Source organism: Psammomys obesus, unplaced genomic scaffold, assembly GCF_907164565.1.
Source record: "Psammomys obesus unplaced genomic scaffold, mPsaObe1.curated_primary_1811, whole genome shotgun sequence".
In the NCBI taxonomy this organism is placed as follows: Eukaryota; Metazoa; Chordata; class Mammalia; order Rodentia; family Muridae; genus Psammomys; species Psammomys obesus.
The window spans coordinates 26,185,804-26,198,135 of record NW_026596117.1 but is presented as its reverse complement, the minus strand read 5'-3'; the positions used below and the strand labels follow the sequence as shown (position 1 = coordinate 26,198,135).

The 12,332-nt window shown below is 47.2% G+C and overlaps 1 protein-coding gene across 1 annotated transcript in view; it reads left to right on the top strand.

Annotated features, from left to right (window-relative positions):
- Positions 1-12,332, top strand: part of Klhl3 (kelch like family member 3) — a 111,657-nt gene that overhangs the window by 31,163 nt on the left and 68,162 nt on the right. The window contains exon 4 of the mRNA XM_055629403.1: positions 11,431-11,552. Within this exon, the coding sequence (XP_055485378.1) occupies positions 11,431-11,552 (122 nt within the window). The remainder of the gene's footprint in view (positions 1-11,430; positions 11,553-12,332) is intronic.

Here is a 12,332-nt window from a genome sequence, read left to right as displayed (position 1 = left end):
CTATTATTGCCCGGAAAACAAACTCTGCTCCCCACCTGGGAATCTCGAGCCGCCCTCCCTTTAGAGTGGTTTCAGACTCGAGCCGTAAGTGCTTCACTTCTGTCCCCTTCTTGCCTTCACCTGAATCTGGCTTTTTTAGAATAATTTATCTCGTCTCCAAGAGTTATCCAGCCACCGTTTTGATACGCAGCTCGGCCAGTCACTCTTTGTATGCGTGGTTTTGCAACTTCAGCGTTGACAGAGGAATCCGGTTAGAAGTATAATGAATTGAACTGTCGACTCTAAGGCACGTGCCTGTAGGGTGGTTGAAATGCCTTAGTGAACAGAAACAGTTGGGGAAGCATGCTTCCAGCTGATCTTGGCCTCCAGTGACCGAGGGGATGAAGGAAAGGGTTGGATTGCTCTGCACAGCCCAGGCTCTCCATGAGACCTGCTTCTCCTCTGTTCCCCATCCTTCCAGCCACCCATCTGAATATCTTTCACACGTACTGAATTGCAGAGAGAAAAGTCAGAAAATGTGAGCAAGGAAAAGGTAAAAAATGAAAACAACTAACATAAAAATAAATGCATGCACTATAACATTTAGGCGACTGTTCTTTCTGATGTCCTACTTGGAGATATGTGCAACTACAAAGTATCTTTCAACACAAATGGATTAACATGTATTTGAATAGCCATACCTTAATATATCTATTTTTTAAAATTTCTATTAATCTGGAATATTTTTCTTTCCTGTTTCCGTTCTGCTTCTCTTCATTCTTCATCACGATTTAGGAAGGTCTTGCATGGCCCCTCCAGACTTACTTAAGTCCCGCTGTCAGCTTTCCCTAGTGTGCCTTCCATTTCTCTTTAGTTTTACTGATTATCTCAACACTCCCTTGATCTCGAATTTCCCTTATTAGTCTTCACTGTGTGGTGAAGGGCCGTACCTGCTTAACCATTACCTACCATAAGTTTACTGGCACTCAGCGTTCTATCCTTAATGTGTTTCCACGTCCACAAAAATCAGGTCTGTATCCTAGTTTCAATAGCTTCAGAAGATTCCCTCCTAACTGAAAACTCATCCCTTATTTGCTGACATTTATAGTTCTTCCCAGCATTTTCTGTTGCAGCTAACATTTCATGGGAATCTTTGCATTTCTAATCACTGATCATTTTCTTAGAATAGATGTCTGTGTCAGGAAGTACTTGGCTAAAGGCCACCCACATTAAAATAAACCTGTTTCTACATCTGCTTTATGAGTGTTTCGCCTGCACGCATGTATGTGCACCTGTGTATGCCTGGTGCCCACAGAGGTCACAAGAGGGCGTCACATCCCCTGGAATTGGAGTTATGGAGGTTGTGAGCCACCATGTGGGTGCTGGGAAATGAACCCAAGGCTAAACCTTGAGTCCTCTGCAACAGCAACAGATGCTCTTAACTGCTGAGCCATCTCGTCAGCCCCAGCCACGCACATCTTGAAGACATGAATATTTTATATACATATATATCGGTGGGGAGGCACCTGAATGCTTAGTGTGTATAAGGTTCTACTTTTTGTTTGTTCATATTTTCTGATTTTTTTTTTTTTTTGAGAACTGTCATTTAGACCCTTAGTTGGCCCAGCTTGTGCTCCTACATACATAGGACTTGTATGTGTTAAGAGACCTCTTGGCTCTTCTTAAGACCTGGTACAGGTACAAACAAACAAACAAACCGAATAACTTATCAGAGTTGGCTTCAAAAGACATAAGCTCACCAGGAGAAGGCCCACGTGGTTTCACTGTTTCTCTGAGCGTCCTCCGGGCCAGAAGAAAAGGAAGTGCAGCGGCTTTCTCCGGACTGCGGCATGTGACCGAGGTCCTTCAGTCAGGCCTACATGCTGCCATCTTTTCATCCCACAGCTGTTCTGAATGTAAAGCCACACTCTTGACCTTGGTGGCTCCAAATTCGAATCCACATCCCGACCGCGTGGGACCCACAATAGCACAGGAGACATGTTAACTAAAGGTCAGAGTGCTTGCCAGAGCATCTACAGCCATCCTACCTGCAAACAGAGTGGACGAGTAGCTTAATTGCCTCCATTGCTTTCGGCACGGACTGAGGAAAGAGGCCGGGGCTGTGTGCTGCCCGTCCTTTGGTGGTGAATATGGAATGTAGAAGACTTCCCCATTCCACCACTTACCATCTCCACTTCCGGGGACACAATGACAGGCAGCCTGGCCAGCTCTTCTCTCTCTCTTTAAAAAAAGATTTATTTTATTATTCTTTTTTTTTTTTTTTTTTACTTTATTTATTTTATGTATATGGACACTTTTCATGCACAGCAGAAGAGGGAATCAGATTACATTTCAGATGGTTGAAAGCCACCATGTGGGTGCTAGGAATTGAACTCAGGTCCTCTGGAAGAACAGCCAGTGCTCTTAACCTCTGAGCCATCTCTCCCGCCCCTATTTTATTATTCTTTAAGTTACACCTCTTTAAGTGGGTGTGTGCACATGAGTTCAGGTGCCCACAGAGACCAGAAGTGTGGCTCCCCTGGACTTTGATTTACAGACTTTGAGTAAGCTGCCCAATGTGGAGCTGGGACTTGAACTTGAGTTCTTTGCAGGAGCAATGTGTCTTTAACTGCTGAGCCACCTTCCTAGCCCCTTGTTCTCTTTTTTATGCCCTTTACTCCGGGCTCTACATCCTGTCTTTATTCAGAGGTCTCTGACATACATGCCATCTAGATACAGTAAAAACAAGCCTCATTTTATGATATTGAAGGAATCAAGGTCTAAGGAGTATGTGAGCTTGGGATCTTAGTCCTAACATAATCGCTAGAACAAAGCACCTTTGGGCTTTCAATCCAAATAAAACCTTGGGAATAACCTAGTTCCATTCTTCTGATTCTAGTGTGTTATAGTCATTGATGGTGGTAATGATGATGGCTATGGTGGTGATGTTGATGATGGTGGTGGTGGTCATGATGATGGTAATGCTGATGTCAGTGGTGGTGAGCATGGTGACAGTAATGATGGCAATGGTGGTGATGGTGGTGGTGATCATGATCAGGGTAATGATGATGGCAATGGTGGTGATGTTGATGATGGTGGTGGTGGTCATGATGATGGCGACAATGACAATGGTGATGATGATGGTGATGACAATTGTGGTGGTGGTGGTGGTGATGTGTTGGTGATGGTGGTAGTGGCAGTCACAGTAGTAGCAGGTGCCATTCTGAGAGTGGTGAGGGAGAATGTGAAGTATTTTTATGGCTCCGCATGCATTTCCTTCTGTTACTAACTAAGCAGGTAGAGGAGGGATGAGGTTCCGGGGATCTGGATTTGGGGTGTTCTTTCTCACTGTGATCTAGCCTTCACACTCTCATTGCTTCCTTTGGCTCTTATTCAGCCTTGGGATAAAGGCAAGACAGGAAATATCCTTAGTTCCCAGGAGATGGAAGTTAGGCTTTGGCAGTAAAATAGCTCAGACTCCAGCTGTGGAGGATCAGCTAGGATTCAAGGAGAAGACAGAGTATTTCTTTTTTGCCGTGTGAAGTTAAAAACTGAAGTGGGCCTTAGAGTTCAGTTCTAGCCCACCAAGTTAGCAAGGCCCATCTTAGAACTCAGGTGAGGGTTAAAAATACCATCTTAACAATTGTGAGGGGTCATTGAATAACGGCTAAGCGGTTTTCTGTTTCTTTTCCACCTAGTGCACAGAACTAAATTACAGCAGAGATTATTCAAGACAGGAGGAAGGGAGAGAGCCTTTATTTAACACAACGGCTCTTAGACACAGCCTTTTCTTCCCTGCAAGGACAGGCTCTTCAGAGACCTGCTGCCAACAGACCGCAACTTTCTCGTTAGAAAGACATTATTTGCTTAATAATAGGATAGGACTTGTCTGGAAGATAAGCCATTGATTTTTCTAGACTTCACCAATCTTGTATGATAATTAAGGATTTTTCTCTTCCTTGCTTGTTGGAGCCTCTGTCCACTGTTCCTGTTCGGCAGTCTCTCTCCTAAAAAGATCTCATTTGTACATCCCGCTTGCTTGTAGAATTTAAGATATGGACTCCTATACCTGACAGGGGTGTGGAATTAATTGTTCTTTGGGGTTTTCTATGGTTCGAAGAGAGGGCTCAGCTCAAGGTGCCAATGTGGAGTCTGAAGGCTTCAAGTTCAAATCCTTTAATCCAGGACACCAGACTCTTTCCCTTGCTTGCTACAGGGGCGTTCTCACTGGTTATCCCTCTTTCTGGTGTGTTCTTCCAGGCCCGAACCAGTTAACATGGTGTAGTGGCGTCCTCTTCCCCAAACAGACACGTGCTACACCCTCAGCTGCTGAAACTGCCCCAGCAGTGTGAGCTCTTTAACAGTGTCTGCTAACATGCAGGCAGCCCTGATCCTGCACGGACCTCTGGCCCTGACTCACTTTGTATGTGCCCTTCAGCCACACTAAAACTTATATCTTTCCATGTTTATTCTCTCTCTCTCTCTCTCTCTCTCTCTCTCTCTCTCACACACATGTGCACACCACAAAATATGTGAGGAGGTGAGAGGACAGTCTTGAGAGGTGGTTCTCTCCTTCCATCATGGGTTCCAGGGGTGGAACCAAGCCAGGTTTGTATTGTCAGTGCTGTTTCTGGGGCTCCACCTCACTAACCCTAGACTGAACTTTTTATAAAGGCCACATTCTTCTTTCTCTCTCCTAGACCCTTTTACACACTGTTCTTTCTCCCTGGAATGCTTTCCCCACATTCTCACTTCTTTTCTGAATAGCTATGACACCTCCAGATCAGCAGCCTTTTTTCAACACAGGGTTTCTTTGTTAGCCCTGGTGTCCTGGACTCGCTCTGTAGACCAGGCTGGTCAGTGGCTTTAATATAAATCAGTCCAGTGGGAACAGCGGACTCCATGACCAGAAAAGCAAATGTGTGCTTCTGTGTGTTCGCATCAGGGTGCCAGGGTTTCCGGCTGATGGTCTTTCTGGGCAGAGTCCCCTTACCCTTTGCCAGGTTTGGGTTTGATCATGTCTACCTCTCTTCTCCATAATCCCAACCAAAAGACTTAGCTCCGTGAGGGATGACGAATGGCTTGTTCACCATCAAGTCCTATTGATCCAGCATATGGTACGTATTTGATATGTGCTGACTGAGTGAACAAATTTCTGCCATTCGTGGGTCATGCATGTTAACACAGGACAAGGAAAGAGAGCCAAAAGATCCGTAGAGTGCATTTCTCTGGGGTGTCTGGCAGGGCCCCTGGGGAAGGCCAGCCGAGGTGGCCCCCAGGGAAGAACTAGCAGAGATGGGAAGAGTTACAGGGTTTGACTTTCTATTTTCTGGAACTGTTTTGTCAAACTGTTAGAGATTAGTGAGAATCCGGAACGGCCGAGCCCCTACCTTGATGTGGTTGACACACCGTGTTATCTTAGTACCTAGGAGGCTGAGGCAGGAGGACTGTGAATTTGAGGTCAACCTGGGCTACCTGATGAGAGCCTGTCTTAAAAACAAACAAACAAACAAACAAACAAACAAGAATGAGCAAGCCTCGGACGGCTTCCCTCCCTCAGGAATGACTGCAGTTCACTGGAGCATGAGCTGCCAAGAGAAAACGTCTGTCTTCGGCTCCCACTCTAAAGAACGCTTTCTCAGCATCTGCCTCCTGCCAGCTCCTCTGCTATGTGACAAGGCTGCCGGGCAACAAGCTAGACAAGGTCTCAGTCCTTTTGGTTCTCACTTGCTAGGTATTGAATGGTGACTTGCCCTTAGACTTTTGACCCATGTTTTCAGTTTTACAACTGTTCTGTCAAAGCTGTTGGCCACGGTCAGGTTCAAAATATGGAGGGACTTATTAGATATATGAATCTAGGTTGGGTCTAGAGTTGGGCCAGCTTTGAGTCTCTCATCTATGTATAAACAGCTCTTGAAATGCCACTTTAATAATTTGTCGAATGGCAGTAATGTCATTCATCTGTGGGAACAGTGACAAGGATTCAAGGAAGTTCTGTGGATAATCACTTAGCAGATGGCCTGGTACCCTGTATGACTATTACTGCCATTTCAGGACCAGTTTAAACTAAATCCTTAATCTGGTGTAGTCATAAGATTGGGGCCAACACTATGGTTTAGCAGGTAAAGGCACTTGCTGCCAAGGCTGAAGGCAAGAGTTTGATCTCGGAAGCCCCTGGTAAAGACAGAGAAGCTACTGTTGTCCTTGGACCTTTACATGCGTGCTTTGACAGACACATGCCAGCATATGTTCATGAAAGCATCTCTCTCTCTCTCTCACACATACAAACAAACACACAAAGAAAATTGTAAGAGTGTTTTCTACAGTTACATCTTAGTTTACTAGGAGGGAACTTTCCTTTTAAATATTTATTTCTGTACGTGTGCACATATCATAGCGTAGCTAGTCTTCGCTGCTTTGTGGCTTCTTCTTTTTCCCAGCCTTTCTTCCCCTTGGTTTCACCCCTATCACTACCTAGGAGACAAAGGTTAGGAGAGAGGGAGAGATCCTTGAATCTTAACTCTTTTTGGTTTTTTTCTTTGCTTGTAGCTCGTCTTTACTATTTTGTGGGTTCTTTTTTCTCACCCTTTACCCCCAGGTTTCACGCCCTATCACTAGATATGAGAAAAAGGATATAGGAGACACACACACACACACACACACACACACACACACACACACACACAGAGAGAGAGAGAGAGAGAGAGATATCCCTGAATCTAATTTCTTTCTTCTTGTTTCTTCCTTGAGCATGACTACTAACGAACTGCAACCAACCCCCCAATGACATTTATATACACAACGTATGACAAACACCGCTCCCCCCAACATGTGTACACACACACACACACACACACACACACACACACACACACACTGAAAACTAGAAAGCTAAGATCACACACAATATTTGTCTTTTTGAACCTGGGTTGCCTTGCTTAATATAGCATTTTCTTGTAAACTCCATTTTGTTTCATATTGGAAGAAAAGTTCACTGTGTAGGTGGGCCACGTCTTCGTTTTCCACTTGTCTCCTGGTGGACCTGTAGGCTGATTCCATTTCCGTGCTGTTGTGAGCAGAGCAGCAGCCAACATGGATGCCTTCAGTGTGTGTTCTGGACGGGTATGGCTGGGCCATCAGTTCTGTTTTAATTTCTTGGAAAACCGATTACCAAACTGGCTTCACCAGTTTACACTTCTACTAGCTGTGAACATACTTCTCTTTTCACACATCCTCAGAAGAATTTATTGTCACTGGTTTTCCTGGTGATTGCCATTCTGACTGGGTTGTAATGGAATCTTGAAGTAGTTTTAACATGTTTCCATGATGGTTAATGATATCAGACAGTTTAAAAAACATTGGCCTGTTGCACTTGTTTTTAAACTTTATTTTATTTGGTGTATTTGTGCCTCGACCTCCCTTCCACCAACCCTTTAACCTTAGATAAGAGAGAGAAGGGTAGTGGGGAGAGGGGACGAAGACCCCTTTACTTCTCCCAGCTGTTTAGGGTCGGTGGGTTCTTTTGGGGCTCTCTACCATTCTCCACCAACAGCAAATGCAGCTAGCAGGCTCCTCCAGGCCACTGAGCCAGAAAGCGTTTCTCCAGAGTCTCTCTAAACTGCTACACCATCCGTCTCCTCATGCTGCTACACACCACAGTTTCTCCAGGCACTCCTATTTATCTTCCTCAAAATCCAAGATCACGCCCTGCTCTTGAGGCAAGCAGGCCATTACCAGCTGGCAAAGGCCACACCCCACAGGAGGAAATTATCAGCCATGGATGAACTAAAGTCCAGACTAGAATCCCACACTTGGGCTTAAAACAAAAACATGTTTACATAACATAAGACAAAACTTCCATTACACTGACCACTTTTGTTTCTGCTTTAAAGAAATATTTCATTAGCCTATTTACTGATTCACAGTTTGTGTGTGTGTGTGTGTGTGTGTGTGTGTGTGTGTGTAAGCTCACCTATGTGTGGAGGTCAGAGGACAACCTTTGGGTGTTGGTTCTTTGCCTTTTTGTCTTGTTTTAGACAGAGTCCCTTCGCCACTGAGTAGCCCAGGCTGGCCAAGATTCCCTTGTCTCCTGCAGGGACGCACTGGGATTAGAGGTAGCTTCCATGTGGGATCCAGACTCAAGCTGACCGTCTTGGGTGGCAAATGCTTTTACTCACCGAGCCATCTCCCCAGACTAGTGCTTTCTACTCTATAACCCCGTGTCTAAAGCATGGCTAGCAAACATTCTCTCCTATTCTCTGTCCTCCTCTGCTCGAGTTTCCTTTGCTTCAGACAGCAATTTCTTAGAGCACAACACAGAGCAGAAACAGAACACAGATACCACTTTAATGTATGCTGAGGAATGACAGGAGGGAAATACTTGAAATTCTTTGTTTTCCTATTTAAGTGATTGTGTTTCTGTAGATGCAGAACAACTTGTATGTTCTGTAAAAACAACGCAATGCATAAAATATCACAGCTTAGGCTTGAGGCTGAGCTAGCATGTCTCGGGCAGTTTCTGGGCCTTGCACAGAGTGAGGGTGTGTGGAGTGCACAGCACACATGAATGTTCAGTGACTACACACTGGTGAGCACTGCCAGAGACAGGTGGATTCACCGTGTGCTTAATGTTGAGCACCATACGGGATGATGATGCCCAGTCTAAGAAGCTGGGGCTAGAAAAGCCTGCTTACCTTTTGCAGGCCAGAGAAGTGTGAAAGAATTTGATAAATCTGTTATTCTCCCAGAAATGGAATTCCTCTTACCTCTGAAAACACACACACACACACACACACACACACACACACACACACACACAAGTGCGCGCTTGCGCGCTCTCGATCGGATTTTTCACACAATTTCAATAGTTTCTACTTATTTATCTAAAGTTCTAAACCTTGACTTGACTCCCACACACAGATTCCACAGAGGGAAGGCGGGTCAGCCCAGGCCTGACTGCGTGCCTCTGCATTCTTACTGCAGGCTCTTCTTTCAAAAATCCTATTTCTCAGGCCTAAGTTCTTACAACTAGCAATGGGACCCTCACTAGCGAACAACTCCTCCTCCTCTTCTTCCTCCTCTTGTTCCTCTTCCTCCTTCTCTTCCTCCTCCTCCCTCTTCTTCTTTCTGGTTTTTCTGAGACAAGGTTTCTCTGCGTAGTCTTGGCTGTCCTGGATTGACCTCACACAGACTCTCCTGCTTCTGCCTCCCAAGTGCTGGGATCAAAGGGGTGCGTCACCATCGCCTGGTTATTAGCGAACTTCTAAGTAGCCATTTGGAGATAAAATCATAAAGTTCTGATTTCTTTGATTGCATGTGATCTTTTTTGCATAAAACCTGGAGGATCAGAACCTCATCATCTTAGGGGCCAGCACGAGTCCACCACCTTTCCCTCTTTCTTCCTCACCATTGCCTCCTGTCCCAGGGCATGGTGACTTCTAGTTTCCCAGGCAAGGATTTGATAAACCCAATGCCACCCACTTTCCCCCCGATCTAGAGTCATTCGGATCTGGGGCTGCGGCAGGGTGGTGTGTCTGTGGGGCGTGGGGTGGGCAGCAGGGTTCAGGCGTTACACCGTACAACATTTTCTTGGGTGTCGGGAGCCCAATGTTGCATTGTATTGAATCTTTTTGGCTCTGGCTTGAATCTGAGAGTGAAAAACCCATCAGGGACTTTGCATACTCCGCCGGGGCTTCTGGCTGTGTTGCTTCTTGCAGTCAGATTGCCCGTCTTTCGGTGCTCCGCCGTCTCTGTTGCCTGAGGTTCCCTGAACTTGCTGAAGAGGCTTGGTTCTAGGTCAGCGCTGGCACCGTCAGGGTCTGTGACTGGGAATGCGGTGTGTCCTGGCTACGTCCTCTTTCTTGGGTTGTTAGCAAGGACTTCTGGCTGTTCTTCCTGCCTCCAGTTCAGCCCTCTCCACCGCTGCATCCAGAGTTTCATTGAGAAATCTCCCCCTGGAGAGCATCAGAGAAGTCTACAACTGGCCAAAAGGCAGAGAACACCTGACTGTAGAGTGCCCCAGTCAACACAACTCCTATACCCAAGGCCCGGGGAACATCGGAGAAGAGGAAGCGGGAAAACGGCAAGGGCCGGAGGACCAGGGCATGTCTTCTGAGAAACGATGTCTTTTATCTGTGACAGGGAGCTGCACCTGGGAAATCTCAACATGGTTACCTAGGCAAGACCCCCAAATGACAGCACTGGTTGACACGCCACTGTGGATGGGGCACACACAGGCACCACCCCTAGGTGAAGAGGTACAAGCAGTCAGTGGTTGCTGAGAAAGAGAATCAGTGTTTTCCAGAGAGGAGCCCCCCCGCCCCCCATAGGTCATCCACTCCTGCATAGTCAGCCCTGAACACACAGACACACGAGCAGCACTGACTGGACTCAGCAGGTTGTATTTATGTGTGCGTGGAAGGAAAGGTCATGACTTTTAGAGGGAGTCGTGGGGGCACGAGAGACGTTGCGGGGGTGGGGGGAGAAGAGGGAAATAAATGAGATTCCCAAGAAGAAAAATTCCGTCTGTTCCTGTAGCTCTCCCATTTAAAGCCTGCCAGTGGCGTCACCCTTCGCATGAAGCTCTCTTGCGTGATGTCTACGGCTCTACGTGTCTGTCTCCAGCCGCCTTCCTTGCCCTGTGTTCTGCCACAGCAGTCCGTCTCGGTCCCTCAGATGCAGTGTCTCTCCGATCTTTTCTCCTTTGCACTCAGCCCACGTCCAGCAAGTGCCTCCTTGCCAGCTTTGGGACTTCTCCTCATCCTGTCACCTCACCCGCATAAATGTGCTCTTTCCGGGGAGCCCTTGTGTAGCTCCCAGGTGTGGTCCGTTGTTCCTTCTCTGTGTTTCTGGGACCGCGTTTCATGGCGTTTAAGGCTGTGGCATCTAAACTCAAGACGCTCTTTCAACCCGGCTTGGCCCTTGAGATGTATGGTCCCAAGGTGAATGAGCTGCCTTCTCGGCCTTGCTCTCGCTCTTTCTCCCTCTCTCTCAGTAAAGTGAGACTAATATTACAAACACTACACATTTCTCTGAGGTTTGGATGAGGCGGGAGTTTAAAGTGCTTCACTCAGTGTTTGGCCATAGTTAGCCATCAGCAAGGACTAGTGTTCCATGCTGTCATGGTAGTTTGGGCTTATTTCCCTTCCTCTCACAAGACCTGACCTCCTTCAGGGCGGTTAAGAGCTTGCTCGCCACACCTGGCTCTGGATGCAGTTGTCGGTAAGTGTGTGGTCCGAAGCCTCGTCTAGAGAAGCGGGCAGAACACAGTGCCTGCAGCTGGCATATGACCGATGGGAGACCCAAGGTTGTGACGCCCCTGACACCCCCGTGCCCGTCTCTCTGGTGGTTTTCAGGAGCACGGGCGGGGACTGCACGTTTCCCAGGCAACCCAGGAAGCAGACTGGCCACAGGTGCCCAATCCTGTTCTTTCTGTTCCACTGTGAACTACAGGTGACATGTCTGAGAGTAAAGCCAAGAAGATTGAAATCAAGGACGTGGATGGGCAGACGGTCAGGAAGCTGATTGACTACATCTACACTGCAGAGATCGAGGTGACGGAAGAGAACGTGCAGGTAATCTCAGCCAGTGGCCCGGGAGCCACACACTCAGGACCGCCATTGAACCTTCACAGCACCTCAGGGGTCACTGAAGAGGAAACCAAGCTGTAGAGAACTAAGTTACTTTACCTAGGTCACACGGCCAACTGCTGAGGGAGCTGGCCCCAAACGCCTGTGCGTAAGTAGCTGTGCTTTTCACCATCAGGTCCTATAATACCTTTGCGTGAGCCCAGCCCAGGAGAGAGGAGTTTTTAGCTCGTGGTGTACTTAGCTTATGAAGGAGGAACCAGAGGCTTGAGGACCCCTGTCCTCTGCAGGTTCCCATTGCCTGAGAGGCTCGCTTGATGAGTGATGGTTGCTGGTTCTTTCAGTTCAGCCCAGTGTTCCCATTCTAGAGTTAAGCTGAGGAATGAGTGGGTGCCGGGCTGAGGGGTGATAATGGCGGGCCAGGTACAGGCAGGCAAAGAGAGTGAGGTGCACCAAATTGCCCCTGCAGAGCCTACCTACTGTGCCGGGGAGAAAGAGCCTCCTGGCGTCAGTTACTGTAGCGATCTGGGCTAATCCACCGTATGTATAAATATGGAACTCGATGTGTAGACCAGGCTGGCCTGGGACCCATAGAGATCTGTCTGCCTCTGCCTCTGCCTCCTGAGTCCTGGGACACCACGCCTGCCCAAACTACACTTTAAACACCATGTGTAACTTGGATAATTTTAGAAAAGGCTCTGTTCCAGTCCTTAGTCCCTGGCAGGGATAAGAGGAGAGCAGCATAGTTTATTATTAAAGTGTTAATTA